The sequence below is a fragment of the Aplidium turbinatum genome, chromosome 2 (assembly GCF_918807975.1).
Source record: "Aplidium turbinatum chromosome 2, kaAplTurb1.1, whole genome shotgun sequence".
In the NCBI taxonomy this organism is placed as follows: Eukaryota; Metazoa; Chordata; class Ascidiacea; order Aplousobranchia; family Polyclinidae; genus Aplidium; species Aplidium turbinatum.
In genome coordinates this window covers 34775330-34789006 of record NC_137473.1, presented here as the reverse complement: position 1 = coordinate 34789006, position 13677 = coordinate 34775330, and the positions used below count along the sequence as shown (strand labels likewise).

Below are 13677 nucleotides of genomic sequence, written 5' to 3'. Positions count from 1 at the left end.
TAGGCTACTGTTCATAATTATGAGAAATCAAGGGCTGTAGTCGAAGGGGCGCAACTCCGCAATCTAGGGCGTGCTTTTAAGTGTCTTTCCAAAGTAAAGCCACTTGCTCTTGAGCGGTGTCGAACCAGTGCCCTATTGACCAGGGCTCTTACTACTCAGCTATGCTGCAGGCACATATTAATTACGTTACTATAATAATTTGAGATAAAAACTGAATAAACTTATTTAAATTTACTGACCTGATTTCACAGTGACGTGGCTGGCAGCGACAAGCCTTCCACTCGCAGTTACTGCAAATTTGTTTGCGGTAAATTAATAATTGGTTAATAGAATTAAGACATAAACTGTATCACAAAAAGGAGTGCCATTTCTTTACACAATTCTTTCCTACATGCGCGTTCAAGTTTACTGTGCGATGCTACCGCTACAGTAGCCTAACTCCATCCACCAGACACGCCGATTGCATGCTTTACCCTGCTCGCATGATAAACCTTTCAACAAAACACCACTGCAAAAGAAACCAACACGTCCAGTTAAACGGCGGTGACTGAAACGAAGTGGAAATATCGATACGTGGTAGGTGCGATATCAATCTTGTCATAAAAAAAGTTTTTTTTTTATCATTGCTCATTACTAATAGAGCAAACTTCAGCCTTTTGATGTTTTAACAATGCGGTATAAGCTATGTAACTACATAGGTAGGCTATAGATAGCCTACAGTTATGGTAGGCAATATTCATTTGACAAAGTCGTCCCGTTAAAATCAGAGTCCATAAAGTGCAACTTTAATATCAACGGGTAAACAAACATGAGCGGCATATGTCAGGAGGTAATGTCTCCACGTGTTTGCTATGTTCCAACTGTGAAGCAAGCAATTTTATACTAAGAATGCTCATAAATGCTAAATGGTTTGACAAGTCACAGGAATTTCTTTACATTTATGCAGACGCAGTAGTCCTACTGCATAAACATGAAATAACCTAATAGACAAACACGGTAAATTACAACGGCTATCAATGCAAATTATATTCTAAATTTAAAACACCTGTTTTTGAGCGACAACTTACAGATCACTTCAGTCAAACGGGAAGGTTTTAAAAGTGAGAATTTGTTTTTCAGAAATTAACGTTCCGTTTTTGAGATAAAAGCTTCTTGTGGTTACACTTTACCCCCCCGGTCAAGTGATTGGGAGATGAAACCATTGGCAATCCTTTGAGTTTAGAAACATTTGCTCAATTTGTATCAGAAAAATATAGCTTACTTAGCAATAATAAAGAAACAAAAGCAAACAACATCTGGTTTAATTTTAATCAAAAACTAAGCCTTTCAAATTTATTAACCCATGCTATTGTAGCCTACATTCTCAGCGTTGCGCACATTTTCTCAAATTCACCTGCACTTATAGCATAGGCCTACTCCATAGGCTATGCTTAGACCTACATAGCAAGGAGCAGCAGCGCATAAATAACAGCCTAACCATCAGAAAAAGTGGGAAGTGCAAAAATTCAGATAAAGGAAGAGAGGCTTAGCCTACGTATTCGTAGCTTACTCAAAAAAATTCTTTCCTTGTTTTGGCGTAATACTTGTCTTTCGTAGACTATTTCTTCTTAAAAGTGGAAGTTAAGTCTACCTTTTGAGTCAGTTCTTCCCTTGCTAAAATGTTGGGCTTCCAATAAACAAAAAATGGCTTTATCTTAGTTTTCAAACATGAAAACTTTTGATTATTATCATATTTAACGCTTTTGCATTTTCATTCCATATCATTGCCAGATAGCCTATCTTAAGCGAACAAGCATGGTTGATTTGTGAAACGATCTGATAAACCTGAACTAGCAAAAGCTTTGTTCCAACACAGTAGGCCAAGTGAGGAGAGCTTTGACATTCTGTTCTGTTCTAGCATTTGGTCTCTGTCCACATAGGCCTATTGTTCATAATTGAAAAAAATCGCTCATCTGGTGCTGATGCCCGGGCAAACAAAACACAAACTTTTTTTCAAAAAACAAAGTTTTTGAAAGTTTGGAATGGTTATGTTTTTGTTCATAAATGTTTGGAACAATTGGATCCACTTTTGTTCAAGAGATGTCGCTGCATTTTGCCATGATTCTTTCCTTATACTACCAGACATGTGCAGGTATTTCTTTACCTCATCGAAAAGGAAGTCGATAAATAAAGTGACTTGCGTTCTTCGATGTTGATCATTTGCTTTTGAAACATTTTGTTGATATATTCCGCAGATCCACTTGAGAAAGAATTGCTAAAATAGCTAACTCAAGAATTTTTTTCTGTAAATCTCAAATTCCGGGACAAACTGGTTAACCGGGCAGGACAACGCCTTAAAACCGGGACTATCCCGGCTAAACCGGGACGTATGGCAAGCCTAACTCTGGTGCCAGAGGCGCAGAATGACATGCTAGGCCACGTGCGATTTTTTCTAATTAACCTAACCGGTAGGATTAAGGCAGGTGTGTTGCATATCACCAGCCGTGCTAAGGAGCAAAAGTTTGGTTACGTGCGTATCAAAAACTGAGAAACTTTTTCCTATTTTAGTTTCGCTCCAAATAAGTTATGGCATGATTTACGCACAATTACGAATTGTTTCAAAATTGCTGAAACTTGGTGATCGAGCATGTCAAAGATAAAGTGCATGCCGAACGTAGAAATGTTAAGGGCAAAATCATAGAACGATCAACCTAGATTTTAAAATCTACATTTGTACATTGGCACTAAAGTGTAGGCCTATAGCCTAAAGCAGTGTGTTTACTCACGACTTGTCACTTTAATTACTTGCTTTTATTTATTTGCTTCAGCATGTTACACATCCATATGGAGCTACATGAGAGAAAAAAATGCGAAAAAGCTGGTATTAGACTGACAGGTACTAATTAGCCAAATTAAAAAAGCTAACTAATTATGAAATAACACAACTTTATAGAGAGTACTATTTTTATTCAAATTCACACATCCGAAACTTGTAGGCCTATAGCAAAAGATACTCCAAAAACAGAGAGAGACTGTTCACCAGGCATTTGGTAATAAAATTAATTTGCGTTCTTCTGGTGACTATTTACTAGGTTACTTATTACAAGGTTACAAGGTTACTTTACAAGGTTACTTTATAGGGTTAATTTACAACGTTACTATTTACTAGGTCACTGCATTTAGTTTAACCTCTAGGTATCTTGTTGCGTGTTTTAATTCTGATTCTTGCTGCTTTACTTTACTCATTTTATCAGTATGTTTTTGTGTTGTGCCATCGTTGCTGAACAGGTTGTATTAACCTGTTTTAGCCACCTTGATAAAGTCAGTCGTGCTGACTGACGAAACGTCGGAAAAAAAGCTAGTTATCATCTTTAACATCACGAGGTAACCTAGTAAATAGTCACTAGAAGAACGCAAATTAATTTTAGATACTCCAAATTTTATTGACAAACAAGACACACAATTTATTTAGACACAAGTTACACAAAACGTTGTAGCACAAGTGAGATAGTCAGACAGAGCGATTTGGGCTGGTTGAATAATAATTTGCGCATTTTTAGGTTAATTTTGAAGCAAGTGACGCTTGTAGCCAATAAATGCATGAAAATACAAAGTACGTCCCTCCATTAACTTTGTGCGGAGTTGTCATCAGACATGAAGTTGCACGAACGAAGTTTAAAATTTCACTGACTGTATTGAAACTTGCTCGTTTCCGTACAACAACGTCTTGCACTGAAGCCTGATCTTCTTAAATTTAGCAAACCATGTAGTGTAGAAACGACGTAAAAACAGCAACTTTTGCTGAGTATACCACGTCTTTTGTCATTGCGAACAATGTTGAAATAATTTCGATAGGCTTAAAAAAACTGGGTAGCCTCTGTAACAGTAATATTCGGGCAAATTATAAAATAATGAACGCTTTCCATAATTTTTTTTATTCCTTTATAAGGCCGCAATGAATGTGAATTTGCTTATTTGCAGAAAAGATTTTCAGATTGGTAACGCAAAGCTGATGAACACCCTGGATTGCAATCTTGTTCTGCACACGGCTATTGAAAATTACAGCTTTTTTTACTGTATAGCCATTTAACTACTAAAAAATTCAAATCACTACTCTTACTTCACTATTACACTAACTCACATAAACACGACAATTACATAAAAAAATACTTTGGTTAAGTTCAAAGTAAACTACACTTTGATTCCACCCTTGCAAAATTATAAATGACATGGCGCAAACTCAAAAACAAAACCGTAAGTTATTCTAAAAAAAATTATGACATTGGCCATTCTAAAGAACAAAACAAATGCACCGCATGAGCGATGACGAACGCCACGAAAATTCTAGCACAGTTTTCTTTAATGACGTACTTTCACACGTTTTATCTTTCACGTTGAGTGGCGGTAATGAATTGAGCGCTTAACCACAATGCAACAAATTTTAGGTGTGTTTCTCGGCAGCCGATTTGTAGCAAGACTTGAGCATTTCGAAGCGAAAATGTAAGCGGCTGCTCGAATAGATGACGCCTGCGGGAAAAGGATTGCCAGAACCTTGATATAGGTCGGCGACAAAGATATGGGGATGTGGGGAATGAGCAATTATAGTAAGTGATATCAAAGAAGCTTGCTTTATGGATGCACTTTGTCAAAAAAGTGCTGCTGTAAGATAAATAACAAAAACATGAGATGATGAAATAACGGTAGGTAGGTGGAGTGAAAAACTCTCGGACAAGGGTAGTTACATAGCCTCGTATCTGTGCTGCATACGCCTTCTCCCAATCATATACGCAACAACAACCAAGATAATAAGACCGGCAACAGCGCATCCAACAGCAATAGGGATGATGACGTTGTTTCCAATGTCAGCTACGCAAACTTGGGCTGTAATAAATAAAAGCCGTTAAGTGATATTGCAAAACTTGTACAACTGGTGCCAGACAGGTGTGGGCACTGGGCAAAACGTAATCAGCCGGCAGGATCTTCTCTGTAGACGAGATTATCCCACCAGCAAGTTTTGAATACCCATGGCTTAGACAGCTGCTAACGATTGCTGAATACTTACTTATTACCACTAACTACACGAATATTAGACGATACGGCATAATGACGAAGTGGGGCGCTAGGCTTCCAAGAATGCCAACCTGCCACGACTCACCTACTAAAAGTGCAAGATTATATTGGGTGAGCGTAGCAGCCAAAAGAATGGTGAGGTCGCACTGTGTTGCCATTAGAGTTGTAAATGCAAAAAAAACGTGTTTTTTTTCAAAAAAAACTTGGGCCAAAAAAAACACGCGTTTTTTGTTTTTTTTCATATTTTTCAGGAAAAGTTGCAAATTTTTTACAATTTGCAGCTTAGTTTCATTATAGTGCTCTTGAAAAACATTAAACTAGTAAAATTGGTTTTATTGGTGTGCTGAAATTCCTAAGTGTTTGTGCTTGGCAGCAGCATATGTTTTTTGCATAGCCCTATAGCCTTCGTTGTTTCACTTTCTTCTTCATTCTCAGGCATATTTGTGGCAGTAGACCTGACAAACATTGAATTAATGCAATTTGATACATGACATAATGTAGAAGAGTTAATTTCTTTTTCCTTTTATGGAAGTGCCCTTTATGGAAGGTAGCCTACGATGTTAGTATATCGCTAGGCCTACTGGTTATTCTTGTACACACTCAATGGGTTGACGAAATTTTGGCAAAAACAAGATGGCAGTATTCTGAACACACATTACCTTGTTTGTGGTAATATTGCTATTGCCAATAGCTTATTTAAACATGTTTTTTAACTGATAGCTTAACAACGATGTATATGCTTTATAAATGTTGAAACATAAGTATTCTTTTCGTGTGTTGTAAGGTCTTACACACTTTATCATTGATGCTTCCTGCAGATCATTTGTGACATAATGCAAGAGATCTTATCACTAATATTTTTAGCTGTCAAAAGTAAGTGCATTTGTCAGAAAAGGTTTAGGTTAATGTTCCTTTCAAATGCCCACCACCCATGTTGACTATTGCTAGTAACTACCAACCATGAATGAAGAAATTTTCCCTTCAAAGTGGAGTTTTTTTTCAGCACTGCTCAGTGCTCAGTGTTCACATTGTGAATAAATGCTTCATAATACTTTTCCTGACAAGAATGAAGTTTTACCCATATTCCCGCAATGCAGGATAAAGATACCAAACAAACATCAAAGATGAAAACTTATTTTATTTGGGAACTACGCTGGAGTAAAAAGGAGTGAGAATTGACCTCTTGTCGTTACGCACCAATAAAACCATGATGCGTAACTTTAATTTTTTTTTTTATTGAGTAGAGGAAAGATTGATGAAAAGTTTGGCAAAAACATAAAAGTGCGAAAGTCTCAAAGTCCTGAAAACTACAGTAGTTCAATATGGATGGATAAGTGCAACCATACTTCTTTTAAAAATGTCTATGACAGCACAATGGTATGATTAAGGGAAAAGAAACATGACTATGACATCACAAAGGAGTATTGAACCTCTTCAGGAAAAATAAAAAACATCAAAATGTTTCCATCTTTCACTACATTTAAATGTGATTTGGGCTAAAAGTTGGGACTTAAGCACTACACTGCTTTTGCCAAACTTTTCATCAATCTTTCCTCTACCCGATTAAAAAAAATTTTTTTTTTTTAAGTTACGCATCATGGTTTTATTGGTGCGTAACGACAAGAGGTTAATTTCTTTTTATCTGAAAAAGTAGTAGCCAAAACTTGTTTTAATGTTCATAAACAGATAGCCCACCCCAGAAAACATGGGGTAGAGCTGAACATCATCCAAATATGTTGAGCGGTTCTTGAGATATTGCCATTTTTCTATTGCTCCTTATCTATGAAGCCATCTAGTGGCTAAGGTTACTTCACTTATAACTCGAGAACCGCTTGTGTGATTTTTATCAAGTTTGCACCAAATGCACATCAACTGGAACAACCTCTTGACGTTGTACTGGAAAAGGTGTGGAGTGCTGGTCAAAAGTGCCTTTGTTAAGTAGAAAAACAGGACACTGACCACCTGGTCCTAACATGCCCATTAACCAAAATCCCAGGTGGCTTCGAAACTGTACACGAGTGTGGTACTGCATTTAACAACTGGCTCGACCAAATTACAGACAATACTTGAGATGTGCCAACCATAGGACACTGTTACTACTATTTGAGACAATGAGAAATCTTTATGGCTCGTTTGTTGAGACTTGGGATCTACAAAATTGCAATGAAAAAATAGGCCTATACCAGACATATATAGTCTGATTTAAAGTAAGTTATACGAGTTATGAGACTGTTTCTTTGTTGAAAGAGACGCTATTGCAATGAGTTTACCCTAATTGCTGCATATTGTGACATTTAATGTCAAAATAGGTAAAAAAAAACAAAAAAAACGAATAAAAAACAAAAAAAAACGATAAAAAACAAAAAAAACGAGCTCGTTTTTTTTAAAAACAAAAAAAAACGTTTTTTTACATCTCTAGTTGCCATGGTGAGCGAAACTTCAGTGAAACATTAAACTTTTTTCGATATTTTTGATATAAAGAGCAATTTCGGATTTTCAACACTTCAAACAGTTTGTGGTGTATTTTTCTCTTTGGCAAACACTGCCTTTAACGCGAGCAAGCATTTGTCTCTCAACCTTTGTTCTGGTTCCTCGATGTTATTGAAGATGAAAAGTTATACAAGGATTGTTCATTTAAGATGCAACCGAACAATTAAACATAATAAGTAAAGAAAATTAGTCAGGTTCGAAAATTTGCATAATTTATCGACCAAGCTTTCGCCAAATGCCTTCTTCAGTTTCTTCAATTCCAACAGACCAAGAGCCAGCGACATTTACCCTCAGGCCTTCTAAGAATTTGCGGTAAAAGAATTACCAAGTTTTGTTTACACCAGAACATCCTGTGGCCTGTATTGCGTACTGTTCTTGTTCTGAGGTGTTTAAAACGGCGAAACTACGTCACATGAACATCATTTTGCCTTCAGATATGCACGTGCTATGGAAAATTCTTCATAATTTACAGGTAAATTTTGTTGTACTTTCTCTGTTGATGAATGAAGCGAGTTATTGTACTAAATTTTACAATTTTTTCGAACGCCACTTTTATGTTCAACAACGTTGTTGCAATACTTGTAGTTTGTCAGATGGAGTTTGGTCTGGAAAAACAAATAACCCAGCCACAGTGGAGCAAAGTTAGAAGTGTGGTGATGTAGTATGTACAATATTGTACATACATGTAATAAAACTGCTTAAAACGCTCCACGTAAGAGAGGACAACGGCGTAACTGAATAGATGTAACCGTAGAAAGACAACTAAAAATTGGTGTAAATTGTACAAAAAATCCATCCAAAAATAATGTATCCAATGCTAACTGCCAAGGCTAGTAGCAATCCTGTTCTACTCATGTTTTATGAGCAGGCCTCGAAATTCGTTTTTGTTGACGGCGGACAAACGTGTCCGGTCTGAGCAGCTATCTCGGCGGACAAATGAAGTTTCACGGCGGACACGCCAGTTTTAGCGTCAAACGTCATGCTTAATCAGTATAATCACTTTATCTTGATAGTTCTTCGCCATTTGATAACTATAGCTACGGTTTAAACGAAGTCAATCTGAAATGCTTTCATCAGATCAACGACGTGCGCTTGAAGAGTCAAAGCGCTGCGTAGCTGCTTAATACGCTGCATAACTGATTAACTTCCACCGAACGAGGTTGTGTGGCTTCTTGCGTCACAATGCTCTGGGCACGAGTCGGAAAACTTCTACACCAACGCTACTATTTTCTAATGTGCAAAGTTTTACTAGGTTTTTTTCTTTAGGTTTATTTTTGCGTATCATTTAACGAAAGTGAATTTTCTCTGGCCTTTTCTTTCTCACGGTAATACCAAAACTTAACAAATTTTGCTGTAGTAGCCTACTCGTAGAATCTAATTTTGTAACCAACCTTGCCTTATCAATATTACTCGATCAAAGCCAGACATTGTGACGTAAGACTTGAACTAAGTTGCGCGTGATTAATGTAGAAGTACTCCCATCGATTCTTAGCAAAGAATTCACCTTTGTTACGCTGATTCGATGTCGTCAATCGTTGAAGCAACGTAAAAATCGAAAGTTTTCCTGCTTGAATGGAAGCTAAGGGATACAGTATTCACATTTTTTAGATGCGCAGGAAATTATACTCTCGCAACAGTTGTTCGTGCTATACAATGACGATTAGTATCGCTGGTTCCTGTGTTAATTCTCGGCGGACAAATATGACCGATCTAGATGGTACTTCCCGCGGACATCACATGCTGTGACGGCGGACATGACCGCCGTGTCCGCCGTGAATTTCGAGGCCTGTATGAGGATGGCAGAATGAGCAATTGAGCATATTGAGTTTTCTAAGTGTCAAGACTCAGTTTATAATGAAACTCTTCAACTATCAAAACTGATCAAAGGCAATCAAGGAAGACCAGCAGAAACATTCAAGCAAAAAGTTCGATCTTTTACAAAGCACAGCCAGAAAGAACTGCAATAGTTGGAGGAAAATCGCCAATTATGGAGACTTTTCTATGTTGCACCCAACTGGTGGGAATTAAATTACTATCATTATCAAGTGTCAAGAAAAATGGCAAGATGCTGCATAAATAATTTTCTCTTTTTGTCGTTATGCCAATGCGTCAAGCAGAAAACAATTAAACGTGTACGAGTCATTATCATATGACAACTTTTATATGCTGCATTACTGGGCACAGCGCATAGCTACATAAAGCAATCAGTCTTTTCTGGTGTGCAGCAAAATTGGGTAAGAGAGTGGTCTTCGGAAATCGGCCGGCAGTGCGATTGACGTAATTACAGTAACTATTGCTTATTCTCAGCAGGTAAATAAATCCTTTTACGTTGCAGACGTTGAATCAAAAGACCCGTTTTGCTAGCTGACTTGCTGCGCGTGATCTCGATTGTGATCAATTTCGATACCTCCACCAGGGATTACGCATTACGATTACGTTATTCTGCTCACTTCAAGAAAGCTGCTCATGAAATTATAACAATATTGTATTGCTGCTACTGCTGCGTTTTTATCTGTTATAACTTTGAGTCAAATAAACTCATCATTGCAATTGTGCACCATGCAGATGTATGGTAGTGTTACAGAAACACCTGAATTGGTTTCGTAAATTGCTGAGCTTGTGTATTGTGGAGCCATTAGCGTCAGTAAAACTGCAATTAAGTTTCCAATACCGTTTGTTTGATTAATTGCCAGTTCAAAAGGGTGTTATCATTACGTGTGCTGTTTAAGTTTAAATATTAACTGTTGCAGATGAACGCACAGTACCAGGCCAGCATTGAAAAAGTAAACAGAGGATGGAAAGTCAGAAGATTAAACTCTTATCCAAACTTTCCACGTCATGACAAGTTGAGACATATCTTGCTCACACACATAAAGTAATCAACACGCATGCAATAACTCAAGAGTGAACAGTTGTGTTGATGACTGGCTCTGTTATTATCATGCGATCGGGATTTAAACAACATTTACAAAACCCTGAACCGGTGCCAGCTAATCACAAATTGTTTTACTGGTACAAATTGTTTTTGAAAGGGGTGAAATGACATAAAAAAAAGTTTTGCAACACATAGTACACACCTGTTGCAAATGTTTCATTCTTGACTCCAAAGGCTTGGTATTGGATATTTGTGCCCACAAAAATCAAATTGTTACTCAATGTGACATTGAACCCAGACACGCAAACGTAAGATGCCATAAGACTTGTTTGGCCAAGTTTAAGGCCTGTTGCATTCGACTTTTCTAAATACAGAAAGAAAACAGTTGTTAAATTATATTTTGGGTGCATAATTGAACGTTCTGACAATTACCGTTTCAAAAACCTTGAAACCAACCAAGTTTTAAGGTATGATATAGTTTTAATTATGAAGAAAACAACAAATTGACTCTAGAGATGTTGCATTGATTTTAACAAACTGTGATAGTTCTGATCTAAAACATAATCATTACTCAATGTTCTTTGTCCAAATCCAGAACAAGCTTTGGGACATTGCAAAGTGTTACCAAAAGAATAAACAGAAGGTTATCACTAATTTACAAAATGCTGACCTTGTATAAACGACTTTCCCCTATAGTTACTTTCAGATCATAACATGCCCAACGCCCATCTATCATAGTCTATCTTTCTTACTTAACATTAATATATTGCATCAAAGGATGAAAATTAAAAACGAATTGAAAAAACTCTTGGCACTAAAGTGATTTTTTATCTTTGATACCTTTGTTGATAACGGCTACTATTTCGTCCAAATGATAGGAATTGGTATTATTCTTGAATACCAGTGAAAATGAGTTGTTACCGAAGGTTACAGTCAGCATCCCACAAGAGCTCTGATCTTGATCGACTGCTGCAACATCTGTTACGTTGATGGGAACGTTGGTTGACTGAACAATAAGAAATATTAAGCTGAAAACAAGGAATTAAACATCACACCTAGATTACAGTTTGCTTACCTTGCAAGCAGAAGCACAGGTGCTTAAAAACACATCCTTTTCCAGCTAGCAATTTAAGCTATCTTTTTTACACCTAGCGACATTGAACAAGGTATTTTTCGCAAACCTGGATTAACCTAAATGATTGAAATAGCCGGATTTGGTGGGGGTATCTTAAATAATCTTGTTTCGGTGCTGCTTTCGTTTATTTCAGAAAGAATTATAGCTATCATTTACGAAGAGCGTGTCTTGTAAGCGCAAATATGTAGACGTATGATAGGTGGGCTCTCACACTCTCGCTCCAGGCGGTTTCGTTGCTGCTTCACTATGATGCAAGATGATTAAGAGGTTATTCCGAGTAAAGCCTATTTTATTGAATGCTTGGTGAAAATATCTTACAATAGCTTAATTTATATATTTTAGTTCTAATAACAACGTTTATACCAATAACCCAAGGCTATTGTCACGGATTTTCTGTTTTTCATCTTGGTAGATCAATGCTTTTCACACAAAAGTTTGTACAAAACAATAAAAAATATGCAGAAGTAAAGTAAACGAAATTAAAAAAAAGTAAATTAAGAAGCAGAACATGAATCGTCCGGAGCTACAGTGCGGGCACTTAGTTGGACCTCAATTAGGCAGGTGATTATCATGTTTATGTTCTATCTGTTTCACGATCAGGTGAAACTACATCGACGCTACAATTGTGGGTAATTTTAACTGCTCGATTTATAGGTTAATTAATCAATGAGCATTTATGTCATCTGGCTTGTGCCGGCCTCATACTGCGGATGCTGACCGGTTTGTTGCATTTCCCTCACTGCAACACATTTATAACATAATTATCAAAATTATCAATTACAACACAATAACACAATTATAAGTTTCGAATATAAACATGGAAACCACCTTTCCAAACGATCTCTACAATTTCTCTAAACAAATAGAAGCAGCACTGAAACAAAATTTTCGAAAACGTCCCCATAAAGCGTCTATAAATCGGCAACGCCGAAATATCATAGACCACTAAATGAGAGATACTGTGAGGAAAAGGTAAATTGTAGGTGCATATCAAATTTGAATAAGCAAGCTAGTCTGTGCTTGGAGGGTGAAAGTTATGAAATAATGAGGAAAACTGCCAAGGAATCCATCAGACCCTAATTCAAACTGCATGATATCACAAGCCAAGACGTGTGATTTTAAATAGAACTGATACCATACAACGTTTCAAATTGATTGTCACATTTTTAACAAACAACAACTGGAACAAACGGCAAGATCCAAGATGGCATTATGAAGTCTACTATTTTTGTTAAAACGCTACACTAAGTCAGACTATGGAGCTAGTTAAAAAATCCTTCTGATTAGTAACAGAGATCATGAATAATTTAACAACCGTTTGTGGTCTTTTTCACGCAAACTAAATATTTACATATCATTTTACAAAAGTTTTTTTTCATGAGGTGTATGGAAATCTAAACAGTGTCTGCCGTAAATTTATATTTTTCTAGTCGCCAAGAACCATAGTTAACATACCTTATTTACAAAGGCAACAGTCATATTCACAAGCAAGCATGTCACGTTATTCTTAACAACAGAGTACTCGTTGAGAGTAGCAAATGTGGCTGGTTTGGGAGAAGGGGGTGCTGTTGTGGATTCTTTGGGAGCGGTTGTAGTTGGTGCAGCTGTGGGGCCAGCAGTAGTTCCCATCTTGGCACTGGTTTGGTCACTTGATGTGGTTGGCACAGTGACAGTAGAGGTTGGCTGTCCAGCACTGCTAGATGAAGAAGTAATCGAAGGGCTTGTTGCAGTGGAAACATCAGTGGTTGTATCATTATCAGCACAAACAGCAGCTGAACAAAAATATTAGTAATTATGTTTTGAGCAAAAAGTTACATACAGTACACTAATACATACGGTATCTGATTTTATTACATTTCCAAATGGAGAAAAACATGCAGAAGAAAATGTTCTTTTTTTAAATCACCCAAAACATAAAAGAGAAAGTGTTTTAGGCGCCGGTCAAGTAGGTGCACACACTGTGGCGTCTGGATATTTAGGTGCGGAGCACTGTGGCGCCCGTTCATTTAGGTGCTATTCCTAGTAAAGTCTGCAGATTGTATCAGCTTGGCAGGTAGGGCAATGCTTTTCACACAAAATGTTATATTGAACAGAAAAATATGTTGTTTTGTTAATGCGCGTGCATTTA

The 13677-nt window shown here is 37.1% G+C and overlaps 1 protein-coding gene across 1 annotated transcript in view; it reads right to left on the bottom strand.

Moving 5' to 3' along the window:
* Positions 1 to 2774: 2774 nt before the first annotated feature.
* The window catches only part of LOC145788060 (lysosome-associated membrane glycoprotein 1-like), a 50612-nt gene continuing 39709 nt past the window's right edge, over positions 2775 to 13677 (bottom strand). The window contains exons 3-6 of the mRNA XM_082599855.1: positions 13005 to 13321; positions 11255 to 11420; positions 10617 to 10778; positions 2775 to 4860 (exon numbers count right to left, since the gene is read on the bottom strand). Of these exons, the coding sequence (XP_082455981.1) occupies positions 4718 to 4860; positions 10617 to 10778; positions 11255 to 11420; positions 13005 to 13321 (788 nt within the window). The 3' untranslated portion in view covers positions 2775 to 4717. The remainder of the gene's footprint in view (positions 4861 to 10616; positions 10779 to 11254; positions 11421 to 13004; positions 13322 to 13677) is intronic.